Here is a 15,178-nt window from a genome sequence, read left to right on the forward strand (position 1 = left end):
GTAGCACTTTAATTGAGAGACTTTGTTGGGTGGTTCACTTTAATTACGTATTTCTTGCTGGATTAAATACGAAAATGACAGACAAGATTTAAAACTGTCCCACAGAGCTGTTACACATCATGCATTATAGAAATAAAAGCTCCCGCCATCTACAGCCCTTTGTTGCCTCCACCTGTCACCTCCCAGCCTCTATCCACTCTTCCCTCCTGCACCTCCCTATCACTCCTCCTCACCTGGATCCACCTCTCATCTGCCAGCTCTTGCTCCACTCCTTCCGCCCACCTCTTTATACCGGCCATCTCCCCTCTATCCTTCGAGACCCAGATGAAGGGTCTCGACTCGAAACGTCGACTGTCCATTTCCTTGACCACAGATGCTGCCCGACCACTGAGTTCGTCCAACAGTTTGCTCAAAATTCCCCGAACAGTACAGATCCAGGTATCCATGGGAAGGGGGTAATAGAGGACGGACAATTGCTTTTACTTGTAGTAGCTACCGGACCCGATCGTATTTTGACTTTAAAGTGCGGCAGTGATCTGTGCTGCGGCCGGATAGAGTTCCAACTGGAGCTTAAGACTGATTCGACACACGAATCTCATCTAATCCACTTCCCCATTAAAAGAAGTCCAACTTTACTTTGACATAATTTGTAAGCGAGAGTCGTATTCTCCAGTAACATATTACATTTGACGTACCATGTCCAAATGAGTATAATCTAGCTTCAACAATCCAGCGCGAACGTTGCTCTTCAATAAATTACAGAGATTGGGATATTTGAGACATTTATTCCACTTGACAGGCGTTTGCGAAGCAAGACTGAAACGTGTGGAATAAAAGGTGAATAGACACCAAGAGACAGACCGTAGTGGTTAATTGAAGAAGGCACGGAGTGCCGTTCCCCAGGAAGTGGTGATAAGATCACAGTATTCCGAAATATATATCTGATAACAGTCTGGAAACGTGCAAATGTCAGAACTTGGAAGTGCAGTAAACACTGAGAAAGAAAGCGAAAGACCTCAAGAAATCATGAAAAACACGCGGATGAAATGGGTAGAAATGCGGCATGTTAAATTTAACGGGCAGAAATGACGGGGTAATGTGACGGAGTAAAGGAAGGAAAAATTCCAAAGGGATGCACAAACAAAGCAACCTGGGGCATTTGTGTACAAATGTTTGGAAGCGGTAGACGGCTTGAGAAAGTAGCTGAGTAGACCAACAGGATCGGTTGCTTTGTTTAGATATGACAGAAATCCTCACAGTTCATGAAATACAATAGGAATAGAGTAGCAAAAGAGATTACAGTGAAGCTTTCTTACACGCTGGTCTGGACAAATTCTCTGGGTTGAATTACGGAACGTGGGCATCTTTGGTAAGGTTCACATTTATTGTCAAACACTAATTCCCCCCAAGAAGGCAAAGGTAGTGCCATTCTTGAACCACTGTGGTGAAGGCACCCACTGTGCCATTCTTGAACCATATGGTGAAGGCACTCACTGTGCTGTTGGCAGGGAGTTTCAGGATTGAACCCAACAATGAATGTTCATGATATATTGCCAAGGTGCAAAGGTGGTGACTTGGAAGGGAACCTGCAAGTGGTGGTTTTCCCATGCATCTGTTGCTATTTCTATTCTTGGTGGGAGAAAGTGTAGATTTTGAAGGTGTTTTCAGAGTAGTATTGGCACGTATCTGCAATGCCTTTTATAGATGTTAGAATGTCCTACCACGGTGCACAAGCGGTCGAGGAAGTTGAACGTTTAAGGCCGTGATTCGGAGGATAATTAAGTGATCTGGATATCAAGTATCTTGAGTGTTGTTGAAGCTGGATTCATCCTGCCAGGTGGATTGTATTCTGTTAGACTCCTGCGTTTTGCCCGGTAGCATGTGGAAAGGATTCTGGGAATGGAAGTGTGTCACTCACTGAAAGGCAACTAGCCTCTGTTCTGGTCTTGTAGCTACTGGTCTAATTAAGATTCTGATTAATGCTGACCCCCAGGCCTGGTACTTTGTAATTGTAGTCCCATTTTGCACATCAAAGGTCAGTGGTTTAGACTGTTTGTGTTTGAGGCTGTTATTGCCCGCCACTTACAAGTTGCAAATGTTCCATGTCAATTATCAGGCCTTCCCATTTCTGCATTCGAGCATGAATTGTTTCATTGCCGAGGAGTTTCAAATGTTGAGCTTTCATCAGTAAACATCCTAACTCCGGCCTCATAACTGAAAGAAGGTAATTTATGAAGGAGCTCCAAATGGTTAGGAGGGGGATACGGCCGGACAACCTTTCGGAAGACCTTGGTGACTAAAGGAAACAGGCACAGAAAGAAACTGCTCAGACCTTTGCCCCCTAAGGGAGGAATAATCTTGTTGGCTCCATCCACCAGCTCTCCTTAATTATTTTACCCCAATGGATAGTATATGCTCATTCAATTATGGCTTCCAAAAAGGTAGGTACTTGAAGATATAAAAACCCAATCGGATAATGGGACAACCGGATTGCACTGACCAAGGGAATCATCAGACCGAATGCTTTCCACCACTGGTGTGATGATTCTATACTGGCAATTCCTTATTTTAACAACCTTTCAAAAACGTCAACATCCTCCACCGGTCGAAGAGATCACAACAGTGAGCAAGTTATTCGAAGTTCTGAAGAGGTTTCAGGATTGGGTTAAGTAAGCTCTCCATTAATTTTAGAAGAAGATTTTTATTTGGGAAAGAAGTTATATTGCAAACTGACAATAAGAGAACATGGCACCGAATATTTACCACCGACTCTCCATATTAATGAGTGCAGGGGGAAAGATTTTGGCTGAATTAACTAATTGCTATATCGAGGTGTTTTAATTCAGAGGGACAATTAATGTGAACGAAAAAGGAATTTATACAGCACCTCCTCTCTTGCGCGACATACTTTCACGAGAGGGTAAAAAAAAGGACAATTTTCTGTTGAAACTAGAACAATTATTTCAAAGTTTGAGTTAGAGCGGGAAGTTAAAGATATGTCCCGTTTAAAATTAGATTTGGTGCTTTAGAGATTAAATGCAGATTTACGCATATTGGGTCATTTGTCAGATAATCTTACGGAATGAATAACATGCATCATCAATTATTTCCTCATTTCATTCCGAAGCGTTTGCTTTACACGAATGAATACATTTCACAAATAACATTGCACGGAGAGTGAACTTCAATGAAACTGGGGAGTCAGCTGTGAAGTAAGATCCGGTAAATTGGCAGCTGAATCCATGAAGTAATTACTCGGATATTATGACGAATCATCACTGTCAGGTAAAGAAGTTATGATAAATGATTTACACAGAGAGCGGTTGATATGTGGAACTCACTGCCAGAGGAGGCGATGTAATCAATAATATGTTTAGGAGGCATTTGGACACAGACATAAATTGGCAAAGGATAGAAGGATAGGGTCCCAACAAGTTTCATTGCACGTGGACGAAAACCTTATAATGGTGTATAAAATAATGAGATACACTGATAAGGTAGATGGTCATAGTCTTTTTCCTGAGGCAGTGGATTCTAAAACCAGAGGGCAGAAGGTGAAGGTGAGAGTGGCGGGGGAGTTAAAGGGGACCCCGGGAGGCAAGTTTTTCCCACAGAGATTGGTGGGTGTATGAAACGATGGACCAGAGCAGGTGGTATAGGCGGGTGAAATTACAATGTTTCAAATACATTTGGACAGGCAAAATGCTAAATTTAATCGTTAATTGGTAAATTGGTTTATTATTGTCATCTTGACAAGTGGACAGCAAATTTATTAAATTTGTTTTGAATGCCATCGATATAGATCATTTCATTACTGCAGTGTGTTGAGGTCGAACAAGGGAAAACAATAAAAGAATGCAGAATAGAGTGTTACAATTAGCGAGAAAGTGCAACGCAGGAAGACAATAAGGTGCAAGGCCATAAAGAGATAGATTGTGAGGTCAAGAGTGCATTTTATCGTACTAGAGAACCATTCAATAGTCTTATAGCAGCAGGATAGAAGCTGTCCTTGAGCCTGGTGGTATGAAGTTTCAGACATATGTATCTTCTGCCCGATCTGAGAGGGGAGAAGAGAGAATGTCCGGAGTGGGAGGGGTCTTGATTATGTTGGCTGTTTTACTGAGGTAGCGAGAAGTATGGACAGAGTTCATAGTAAAGGTTCGGAGGGATGTGGGCCAGTCGGAGGCAAGTGGGATTAGCTCAGTTAAACACTTGGTCGGCATGCACGAGTTGCACCGAAGAGCCTGTTTCTGTGCTGTATAACTCTATGACTCTGAAGTCTACAGACAACGCATTCTCAGCACCTCTCTGCACTTGCTTTGGGGAAAGATCAGCGACAATATATTAGAATTTAAGACAATAATCGGGAGCTATTTAGCTCAACGTGAAACCGGGGTCTACAGAAATGTCAGGTGCAAGCTGGTTAAGGCAGATGGGGAAACTACTTTAAAATGCACGGCAATAAACAAGAAGTGGGTAACACCTGAAGACTTAAGACACAGCAATAAACACATATATACATATGCTTAAGGCACAAATACCCTACAGGAATTGAGTTCCAATTGTGGTTCGCAAGAAAAGGTAAAGATTGTAGGTCAAAGAAGAAGGATTACAAGGTCGAAAATTAATAAAAGTTCAGAATTCAACAGATGAGGTCGGGAAACTGACAAATATGGAGCAATGGAATACCAGAGTAATCCAGCAAGAAACGTAAAAACAGACTGTAAAAGCTTCTGTAGAAAGGACTATCAAAAGTCACCGTGGGTTCCTGACAGACTCAGAAGGAGAAAAATATCTCGGGAAATATCAGAAAAGTTGAACAAATACCTTGTGGTCAACGGCCGGTCACGGGTAACGTTGGTAAAGCGCCTGTTTATATCTGGAACCGGATATTCTAACACTATAAAAGGCGAATGTTGCATCCTGATGTTCTGTTCGCTTACTCCAAGAAATAATTTGATATTGAGTAAAAGGAACGTCAGCCGAATTTTTAACATGTTGTTTCCAAACAGTAGCCACCACGTCGCACAATATTGCGCAAGCGAACTCTACAACTAACGCCTTGTGATTTACCGTTTCGGCGTGCGTTTTAAACTGAAAGTCCTTCTTCTCCTCCGTATTTATGGTGTGCACTGAAAAAATTCCGACCGGTAACTGCCTCCCACTTCAAAAAACCTCTGCAAACCTTGCACTCCCTATTTTACGTTAATGTTCACCTTTCCGTTCCAAGACAGAGCTGGCAGCAGACTCAAAATGGGTTGGGGGTGGGGTGGGGAGAAATATGCAATGATCTTTTGGCGGTGTAAAGGAAAGAAATGTGGCGGTGTTAGATTTGAATGTGGACACGAGAGACTGCAGATACTGGAATCTAGAGCAAAAAACAATCTGCTGGAGGGCCTCAGCGGGTCGAAGGGCATCTGTGGAGGCAGAGGGACGGTCGACGTTTCGGGTCGTGACTCTGACCCCAGTAATGAATGGATGTTGAATGGACGTGTTATTCTCATCTCCCCTGACCCCCTTCAGGATTTCTTTTAATTGTGAGGAATTAAAAAGATGGAATTGACAACGGCAGAACCGAGGGAGCAGAACTGCTAATGGCAAGGATATTGTAAAGTGCTGTGAGGTATTTATGGTTTATGGCTTCAAACATCTTGACTTGAATGCAATATCTGGGCAAATATACTTATTAATATTCCATAATTACTTAAAATTGTTCCAAAAATACAGACTAAAGCTTGAAATTCGAACAAAAGCTGTGTCAGAAAATCATATTGTTGGGAAAACAACAAAAAGGGCGATTATATGACCCCACATACGCTGATTGGCCAGTAACCGACACCTGAAGTGCAATTCAGCGTTAGAATACATTGGGAAATGGTCCAAGGGCTTGTCTTTTTTAATGAAAATCCAGATTGGTAAAGAATATGTGTTTTCTTTCCTTAAACAATGAAATAATCACTTAATGAACTGCGAACCAGTAAAGAGATTTTTTTTTAAAGAGAGATACACCATTCAACACAGAGGGAGATCGTTGGTGACTCTGTGTCAGTCCTTTGGAGAAAAGATCCAATTGGTCGCACTGTCTAAAAAAAAATTGCATTTTTTTAACAATTAAATATCGAATGTATTTCGAAAAACTCTGTTAAATGTACTTCCATCGCCCCTTCAGGAAAGGCATTACATTCTCAAGGTTTCAATCGTGTATCAATCCATCAATAAATAAATGGAGGACGCCTTAACATTGGGAACGAATTAGAATACATTTATTATACAGTGACAACATGAGTACATTCAAAGTACATTACCAATATCCCTTAATTGAAATCCTCCGTGGCGTTCGCTTTGATTAAGGAAAACAAAACAACTAAAACAAACAAGATTTTCCATCTGAAGAAGCCTTTATCACTGCCACCTGAAGCTTTCACGAGAACACTTTACCCATCAAATGTTTCTTTGTATTTCTCTCCGGCTTTAACAATATTATGTAACATTTAGGGGCAAAAATACAGAAAAGTAATCCAAAGCTGGAAGTCAAAATAGCAAACACTTCCACGGCCACAGTGAATTTGCCAGGAGAACTGACATAAGCTGGAATGAAAGATATCCAAACGGCGCAGAAAATGAGCATGCTAAATGTGATGTATTTGGCCTCGTTGAAATTATCCGGCAAATTCCGTGCTAGAAAGGCAACGGCAAAGCAAACCAATGACAGACAGCCAATGTAACCCAGCACGCAATAAAATGCTACTTCGGATCCCACGTCACATTCCAGAAGGATCACTTCGTTAGAATAGGCCATGTTTTTGACAGGAAGTGGTGGCGATTTGATGAGCCAGACGGTGCATATTAAGCACTGTAGCAGTGTAAGAAGAAACACGGTCAGGCGTTGTTGTAGGGGACCAAACCACTTGGCCACATTGTTGCTGGGTAGTTTGGCCTGAAATGCCATCACGACAACAATAGTCTTCCCCAAAACACAGGAAACGCAAGGACAAAACTAATACCAAACATGGTGTGGCGTAACATACAGGACCATGCAGACGGTTCGCCAATGAATGCAATTGAACAGAGGAAACAAAGGGTCAGTGCGAGGAGAAGAAGGAAGCTGAGCTCCGAATTGTTGGCCTTCACGACCGGAGTGTCTTTGTGAAGCAAGAAAATACCAGCTACAGTTGCAGTGAAGCAAGTTCCAGTCAACGCTAGCGCGGTGAGAACAATTCCCATGAGCTCTGCAAATGAGAGAAAGTCAACGTGCTTTTGTATGCATCGGTCCTGCCGGGCGTTGGGCCAGGAATCGCTGGGGCACCTCATGCACTCAATGGAATCTTGAAAGAGAAGAACGGAAAGTTGATTTAAGAAGCGGACTGGAGACGCCTGCGAACATTTGGACAATGCAGATGTTACTTGTCCATACCTGTGGTGTTACTGATCGCCCCCTCGGCGCACGGAACGCAATCAAAGCAGCAAACAGGCTGACCCTTGCGAGCTGCTTTTCTTGTTCCAGGTGAACAGCTGTTGGAACAAACTGCCCGAGGGACCTGTGGCAAAGAACCATAAATGTTAATGTATTTTTTTTCAAAGAAGTATCACTCGGAGGGAAGCAAAAACTAGAGGGCCATAGGTTTAATGTGAGGGGGGAACGTTTGAAAACGGACCTGACGGGCAACGTCCTTACACAGAGGGTGGTGGTATATAGAACGAGCTGCCAGAGAAAGTGGTTGAGGCGGGAGCTATAACAACCTTGAAAAGACACTTGGATAGGTACATGGATAAGAAGGGTTGAGGGGAATGTGGACCAAATGCGGTAAATGGGACTAGATTAGACGGGCATCTTGGTCGGCACAGTGTGTTGGGCAGAAGGGCCTGTTTCCGTGCTGTTTTAGTCTGTGACTCGGTATTTCCATAACTTGGCTGATATTGCATGCACTTTCGTTTGCAGAAAAAAAAATCAACACCCTCGTCATGAATTTAGAAATTCAGGGAAAGTGTGAACACATATCATTCCTATCACAGTTTTCAACAATATCTCTTCCAGTGAGGAATCCGATATAATTGCCAATTGCCTCGTAATTGCAGCTTGCCTACAATCTTCTGTGTTTTACGTATCCAGCCAAAAACATCTATGTCAGAACTTCAGACCCTCATGTGGTTAACACTCTCTCTCTCTTCTAATGTCCGTTTAGTTTTAGGAATACGGGCAGTCCCCGGGTTAAGATCGTCCGAATTAAGTGACTACATACAGGCCGTCCCCGGATAACGTACGGGTTCTTATTTCTGCCGTTATTCTGTCGATTCTGTCGTTAAGGCGCAAACTACACAACAATCACTCGATATGGTTACCACACTTCCAAAGTATTGTAATCAACTGCGTCAAAAGTACAAAAGACTGAGAAGAACAAACAATAATCGAAAGTGGAGAGAGGGGAAACGAGTTCTGCCCTTCGTAGGAACGAACGCGCGTATGTACTTTTCAATTTAATGATGTTAGGGGAGCCCTTTCGGATGCAGGAATGTCCATAACTCGGGCGTTCCAACAAGTGGATGGCCTGAAGTTCTTCTGTTCATTATTTACGTTATGAACCTCAATCCTGTTGCTATGTTACAGAAAGAAAGTTGGCACTTCGGCTGCTCTGAAGCTTTAAAATGATTCTGTTCAAACTACAGCCACAATTTCATACATTACCTTTCTGCGACCGACAGCCCAAACAAGAGATCCTTCATTGATCATCACTTGTTCCTCTGAAGGCGCCGATCCGTCATAATGTCCAACTGTCAAAACAGCGGCATTCCCCTCGCTATTCACCTGCCAGTTCACAATATCGTACGTAGCCACCGAGTCCCCGTTTTCGTCGAAATTTACCCTTTCCCCGACATTAGTTGTGAAATTTAGCGATTGCATGATATACAACACCTACAAGAAGACACAGTCGATTGAACATGACGTCAATCACCCAACGTTTTGCAGAAACAAAGAATTTTAATTCAACAACTTGTAAAACTTAGCCTGTTCTACCTACCTGCCACGGCTGAAAACTTGAAATGTTTGCGCAAGATTGATTGACAAATGGACCTTCACCGCTTTCACAAGAAAACATATTGTGAAGTGCATGGGCTATAGCATAAGTAGCCTCATAAACTTTGTTGGTCACCCTCAGCTGAGATGCCTCCGTGTAGGTGTTGGACACAGTCTTTAGGCTCTCTGTTCCTGTGCATTGTGGAGGCTGAATGGCCGACGTTGTGCTCCCTGTGTCCTTGTTTATCCGTTTCAGGCTACAGCCGAAGGTTGTTTCCCAAAATTCTTCCACCAAAAGATTACCAGGATAGGCAGATGGATGAAGACGCGTTAAGAAGTCTTTGAACCCCGGGATGTTCACGTTACGTATGGCGACCCCGATGGCCCCAATAACGAACCTTCTGTTCTCCTCTGGGGACAGAAGCGAAGTGCCGATCCATCCCTCACTGCCCACCCACTGGATGCCAGAAATGTTCTGTCGAGCAATTTCCTTCAACAAAATGGTCATGTCGCCTTGAGCGAGAAAAGCCACCACGACTTTCGTGGACGCTGTCCGTATAACGCGGGTAACATGAAGTAACCTTTCCCTCGAATACGTCCTGTGGAAAGACTCGGAGAAGGCGATGCAAACTCCAAGCTGCTGAACCGTCTCCGTGAAGCCCTGCATCCCAAAATTCCCGTAATCGTCGTCGCTCCTGACCGCTCCAATCCAAGTCCATCCAAATCGCTTCACAAGTTGCGCCAACACTTTAGCTTGGAAGTAATCACTTGGGATCGTTCGAAAAAACGAAGGGAACTCTCGCCGGTTGCTGAGACAGGTGCACGTGGCGGAATAACTAACCTGGTCAGCAACCACAATGGAAACAGAAAAACAGCGAAATTAGTTCGGTCTCGGTGGAAAAAGATCGGGCGAAGGCTGGTATATACAGAGTGCTACACAGTTCTGACTTCTTATTGAAGGAGGGTCAGATTTTCATTGGAGGCAGTGCCTGGGATGAAGTGGTGGACTCATGAGGAAAGATTGGGCAAGTTGCGCGTCCAGCCAATGGACTTTGACAAAATGAGTGTGATCTTACTCAAAAGCACAAGGTTACCAGGAATCTTAATGTGGAAGAGGTTGGGAGAATGTTTCTTCTCTTGGAAAAATGTAGAATTAGGGACCATAGGTTCAGAATAACACAGACGAGTAGGAATTTCTTCTCACAAAGATCACGTGTCTTTGAAACCCTCCACTCCAGAGAGTTGTGGCGTCTGACTCACTGAGTGGCCACGGTGGATGCAGTTTTGGTCTGCAAGGGAGCTTGGCGTGGAATTAACAATGAAACTGACTGGCTCAGCGGGGCCAAGCGTCCACGTGGGCCACTCCTACTTCTATCTCTCACCTGCTTATTATGCTTATCGACGTTTCACGACCCCCTTAAAGACGCCATGGTCAAATGAGATTTAGTCCCTGTTCTATATTGAGGAGACGTGGGTATCAGGGTAACACAGACCGTAATTATATAACGCCAGATTCTTGTAGTAATGTGGATTGACAGGTAAAGGGAAGGGAAAGGGATGAAGGGAAAATAGGTCAATGCTGGAGGTGGTTTAAATGTCACCTTTGGAGAGAAGGACAGTCATTCAGTTGGGGAAGTGTTTAGATTGCAAGAAATAGCTGGTTGGAGCAGCAATGAACACATCGAGATTAAGTGCAGGGGAGTTGATCATAAAGTAAGCAGAGTCACGACAGAAGGACAAGACCATAAGGCCATAAAACATAGGAGCTGAATTACGCCATTCGGCCCATTCAGTCTGCTCCATCATCTATTCATAGCTGATTTTTAATCCCGTTCTCCCCGTAACCCTTTCCCTCTTTACCAATTAAAAACCTATCAATCTCTGCCTTAAATACACCCAATGACCCGGCCTCCACCACCCTCTGTGGTAACGAATTCCACAGATTCACCACACTCTGGCTGAAGAAATTCCTTCTCATCTCAGTTTTAAAGGGAGGTCCCTTTATTCTGAGGCTGTGCCCTCGGATCCTAGACTCTCCTACTGACAGAAACATCATCTCCACGTCCACTCTAACCAGGCCCTTTAATTTTCTGCAGGTTGCATTTGAGATTCCCCCCTAAGTTATCAGATCTCATAACTTATGAGACCATAAACTAGAGCATCCAGCTACAGAGAGAATGGGGGAAATATGGTAAAGGATGGCAAAGTTCCATCTATCAGGCAGGTAGAGGTAACCCCTGAAGAGATAAAACAAAGATTAAATGCTGCGAAGAAAAGTGGGTTACTGATCAAATATTGTGAAACCCACATGTAAATATTGTGACGCGAACACTACAAATTGCTGAATAGGTAAACTCATGGCTGCTGTACCAGAAATTTTCTTCCTGTGCTGTCCTGATCGGAGCGTAATTAAGAGTGCGGCTGGGTCCGACGAAAAGCCAGATTCAGGGAGCAGGTTTGACACACAGATTCACCCAACAGCACGTAAGCAACACATGCATAGCATGCGCGAATGTTTCTGAGGAAGTTTTATTTAACTCGGTGTCATCCAATTAATTTATCAATACAAGAGGTATTTCCGAATCTTGCTCCAAAGCCATTTTCAAACCAAACATGAGAGACACTATGACACACCCGTTAGCGCTGCAGCCTTACACCTCCGTGGGCGCTGGTTCGATCCACACCTCCGGTGCTGTGTGTGTGGATTTTGAACGTTCTCCCTGTGGCTGATGAGATTCCACCGGGCACTCTGGTTTCCCTTCCATCTCAATACTCTGCCGAAGGTGAATTGGTCACTCCAAATTGGGAGGGACTCAATGCAGGGAAGTGGTAAAAGCATGAAATGAGAGTTGATGGGCAGGTGAGAGAGTGAATAGATTGCAGTAATAGGGAAAATGAGGCAGGAGGGGAGGAGACTGATGCGATTGGTCTGATGGGATCCGGCAGGGGCATTATGGGCAGAATGGCCTCTTGCTGCGTGGAGGTAAGTAAAGAAACATGATGACTACTAGATAATAAAACAGACGTACAATCGACTGTTGAAACACTTGGTAGCAATAAACTGATATCTTGCAATGATAATCATGAAAAACTTGGATATATTCAAGCAGGACGAAACGAGAGCGCCAGAGCCACTATTTTATGTCCGTAGATTATCTATGACGATTTAAGAAGAACGAGCCTTTGAAAACAAGACCCCAGCAGTGAAAGACGCATCTTACCATGGGGACTTTGAAAGGACCGATTGACGCCGCTACCGCCAGGGACTGCGAAGATCCCGATTCCGCCACAATGGCAGGGACCGGTGAGGACGGGTGACAGGACTGCTGCGGAGATGTTGGGTCCTGTCCGTTGATCAGTTCGAAAGCCGCTTTCACTGAGAGGCGAGGCAGATTACACGAATCATAAATACTGTAGCCCAGCGTAATATTTGGCAGGAGAACCGGACTCCTGTTAATCTCTTCAATCGCAAATATCATCGCCTGTATGAACCGGAATATCCGGAAGTTAAAACTGCAGGACAGAGATACTTGCAGATTAGAACTAATGCACACCGATTATTTCTCTGCCGTGCCTTTTTAAAGCAAACTCTCTTGCCTATTTATAATTCAGGCAGGTTTGGAACTGAAATATTGAGGAAAACTGCGGTGACAGTGGAGAGACAAGAGATTGCTGATGCTGGAATCTGGCGTAATTAAAAAAAATAAAAACAATAGGGGAATGTTGGAGATCGGAGGGGGACATCAGAGGGTAGAGAGCATTCATTGCCAAAAAAGAAGGCAAGGAAGCGGAGGCGATGGAAGGAGAGCTCGTCACCATGACGTGCTTGGAACTCGTTGAGGTGCGGGTGGAGGATTACAAAGTTAAGGTCACTGCTGAGGACTGATGTAAGTTCGACAGTTCCTCTCCCGGCACAGATGTTGTCCGACCCGTTCAGCTGCTCCAGCAGATTGTTTGTTACTGGGGAACAAAGTACCGTGAGGCGTGCAGACACTCGGTGGGGACGTTAGAGAAGAAACTAAGCGTTATCTCGCTGAATTGACAAAATCTCACCTACAACCAACCATCAGGGAGAGTATATGCCCATTATTTAATGATGGGTTCCATCTCCACCCCTGACAGCGGGGTTCTTCTGATGGTATTCTTAGAAAACTGTTGAAGGCACATTTGGCGTAAATAACAGCACAAGCCATATTTTATCTAAGGAACTAGCGTGCTCTTTTTAAAGTTAACTTTAATTCTGTTGGGAATATCCACACATAACATGAGAAATAGGAACAGCAGTCAAAGGCAAATGGCTTGTACTCGATTCAATCAAACGATGGCAGAGCATATATTTAGGGTCAACTCCAGCCTTCGGATTTCCAATAGATTTCGCCATACCTCGGCAATAATTTGAAAGTCTACCATTGACAAAGCATTTTCCCCACCAGCAACACTGTGATTTCAAGGTCGATCTCGGATCCTGTGCCCAATTATTGGGAACAACGATATTGGCGGAAGAGTGGCGAGACAGCAGAACAACGCGCCACTCAGTCGGGGAGTCCCTTTTCTGAAGTTGGGCAACAGAAGATCAAAGACAAACCTCTCTGGCAACACATTTACATTTGGTGAAACTCTATGCTGAATCGCTCGTTGCTGTTGACTTAAAAATAGATAGAATTAATACAAATGTCGGAAAATCGAGTAAAATGACATTTAGCCCTAAAGCCCAGCGATAAGCGCATTCATTATGTGTTGAAAGAGAAACAGATTTCATGTTTCAGGTCGAAGAACCTTCACCAGAACTGAGGAAGAGAGAAAAGAATGTTTTAAGATAACAATTTGCAGCATTGTTTGTTTATTTCAGATTTCCAGCATTTCTCGACAGTTATTATTTGCTTTCATAAATAAGGGGACTTCTTATTCACTTTGTCACGCTGTCCAAAGACAGTAGCACTCTGGAGCAAATAAATGAGCTGCTGGAAGAACTCAGCGGGTCAGGCAGCATCTGTGGAAGTCGGCAATGGACGTTTGGGGTGGAGCCCCTTCACTTCGCGTGTGTGGACTGCTGCTGTTGTGGTGACGGTACTCCCGCAATGCTGATATTTAAAAAAACTTACTTTCCTCCATTTAGTTGAATTCAAAACGTATTTTTCAAATCTGAATTTCTACAAAGTAAAAGTTAGCATAATTTTAAACATACATTATCTGAGATTTGTATTAATTCTGTCTGGTTTTAAAACAACAGTGACGAGTGATTCAGCATAGTTACCATGCTACCATAACAGAAAATGTTGCGAAATACATCCAAAAACATTTCAGTTCTGGTGATGGGAAGCTCAAACTCTTTATTCGGGTCCTAATATCAAAGCAGGGACTACCCGACCGTTTCGTGAAATTCATTTCTGAAATAAAATGAAGTCTCAGTGCTGGGTCAATCCTGCTGAAACTATTATCATTGCTGATTGTTAATTAATGATGCTTTCCTGTCAGAAATGTTAGTATGTTCTGTCTTTTAATGCGAACTATTAAGTTGCTGTCACTAATCATGTTTGATATTTTTAGTTGGGAATTTAAGTCACTAATCAGAAATGTAATTACGCGATTTTTAAAAAATATTCGCACAATTTCATGAAGAAAGTTGTTAGTGGAGTGTTTTTTTTCTCTAGTTTATCTTTCCCTCTCTTTTACATCACAATGATCATCAATATTACCAGGAATACAGAAGCTTTGGTAACATCTGTGGGAGAATCTGTCGGCTAGACAATGGAGCTGACTCAGTGACAACCCATTCATGTGCATGTCAGCGTCGATTCGTACTGAAATACCAGACTACAAGTTTAGCGGTTTGAGAGAGGCAGAGGCACAACGTCGGACATTGAAGTTGATTCTTTCGCACCCAATTTTACGCCCCTCCCGTCTGCAACTAACAGTAACAAGACCAGAAAAAAGCTGGAAACACTCAGGTCAGGCGGCATCTGTGGAAAGACAATCAGGGTTAACATTTCAGATCGAAGACCCTTCCTCACCACAGGAAAAGAGAGAAGAGCAAATTAGTTTTAAGTTACAGAGAAAGTGATAAACCCATCACTCTGCTCACTAAACTGACCTTTTACATTTAACAGCTCTCGGTCTGGTTTCAAATGAAAGTTCCGATTTCTCTATAAGGGAGTGCAGAGGAAA

The 15,178-nt window shown here is 43.4% G+C and overlaps 1 protein-coding gene across 1 annotated transcript; it reads right to left on the reverse strand.

Annotated features, from left to right (window-relative positions):
- Nucleotides 1–6,421: 6,421 nt before the first annotated feature.
- Nucleotides 6,422–12,492, reverse strand: LOC127571223 (extracellular calcium-sensing receptor-like). Its single transcript, XM_052017404.1, is given in 6 exon segments — nt 6,422–6,987; nt 6,990–7,325; nt 7,415–7,538; nt 8,684–8,911; nt 9,018–9,854; nt 12,235–12,492. Coding segments are annotated over 6 exon segments (2,349 nt in total).
- Nucleotides 12,493–15,178: the final 2,686 nt, after the last annotated feature.

Source organism: Pristis pectinata, chromosome 6, assembly GCF_009764475.1.
Source record: "Pristis pectinata isolate sPriPec2 chromosome 6, sPriPec2.1.pri, whole genome shotgun sequence".
Lineage (NCBI taxonomy): Eukaryota > Metazoa > Chordata > Chondrichthyes > Rhinopristiformes > Pristidae > Pristis > Pristis pectinata.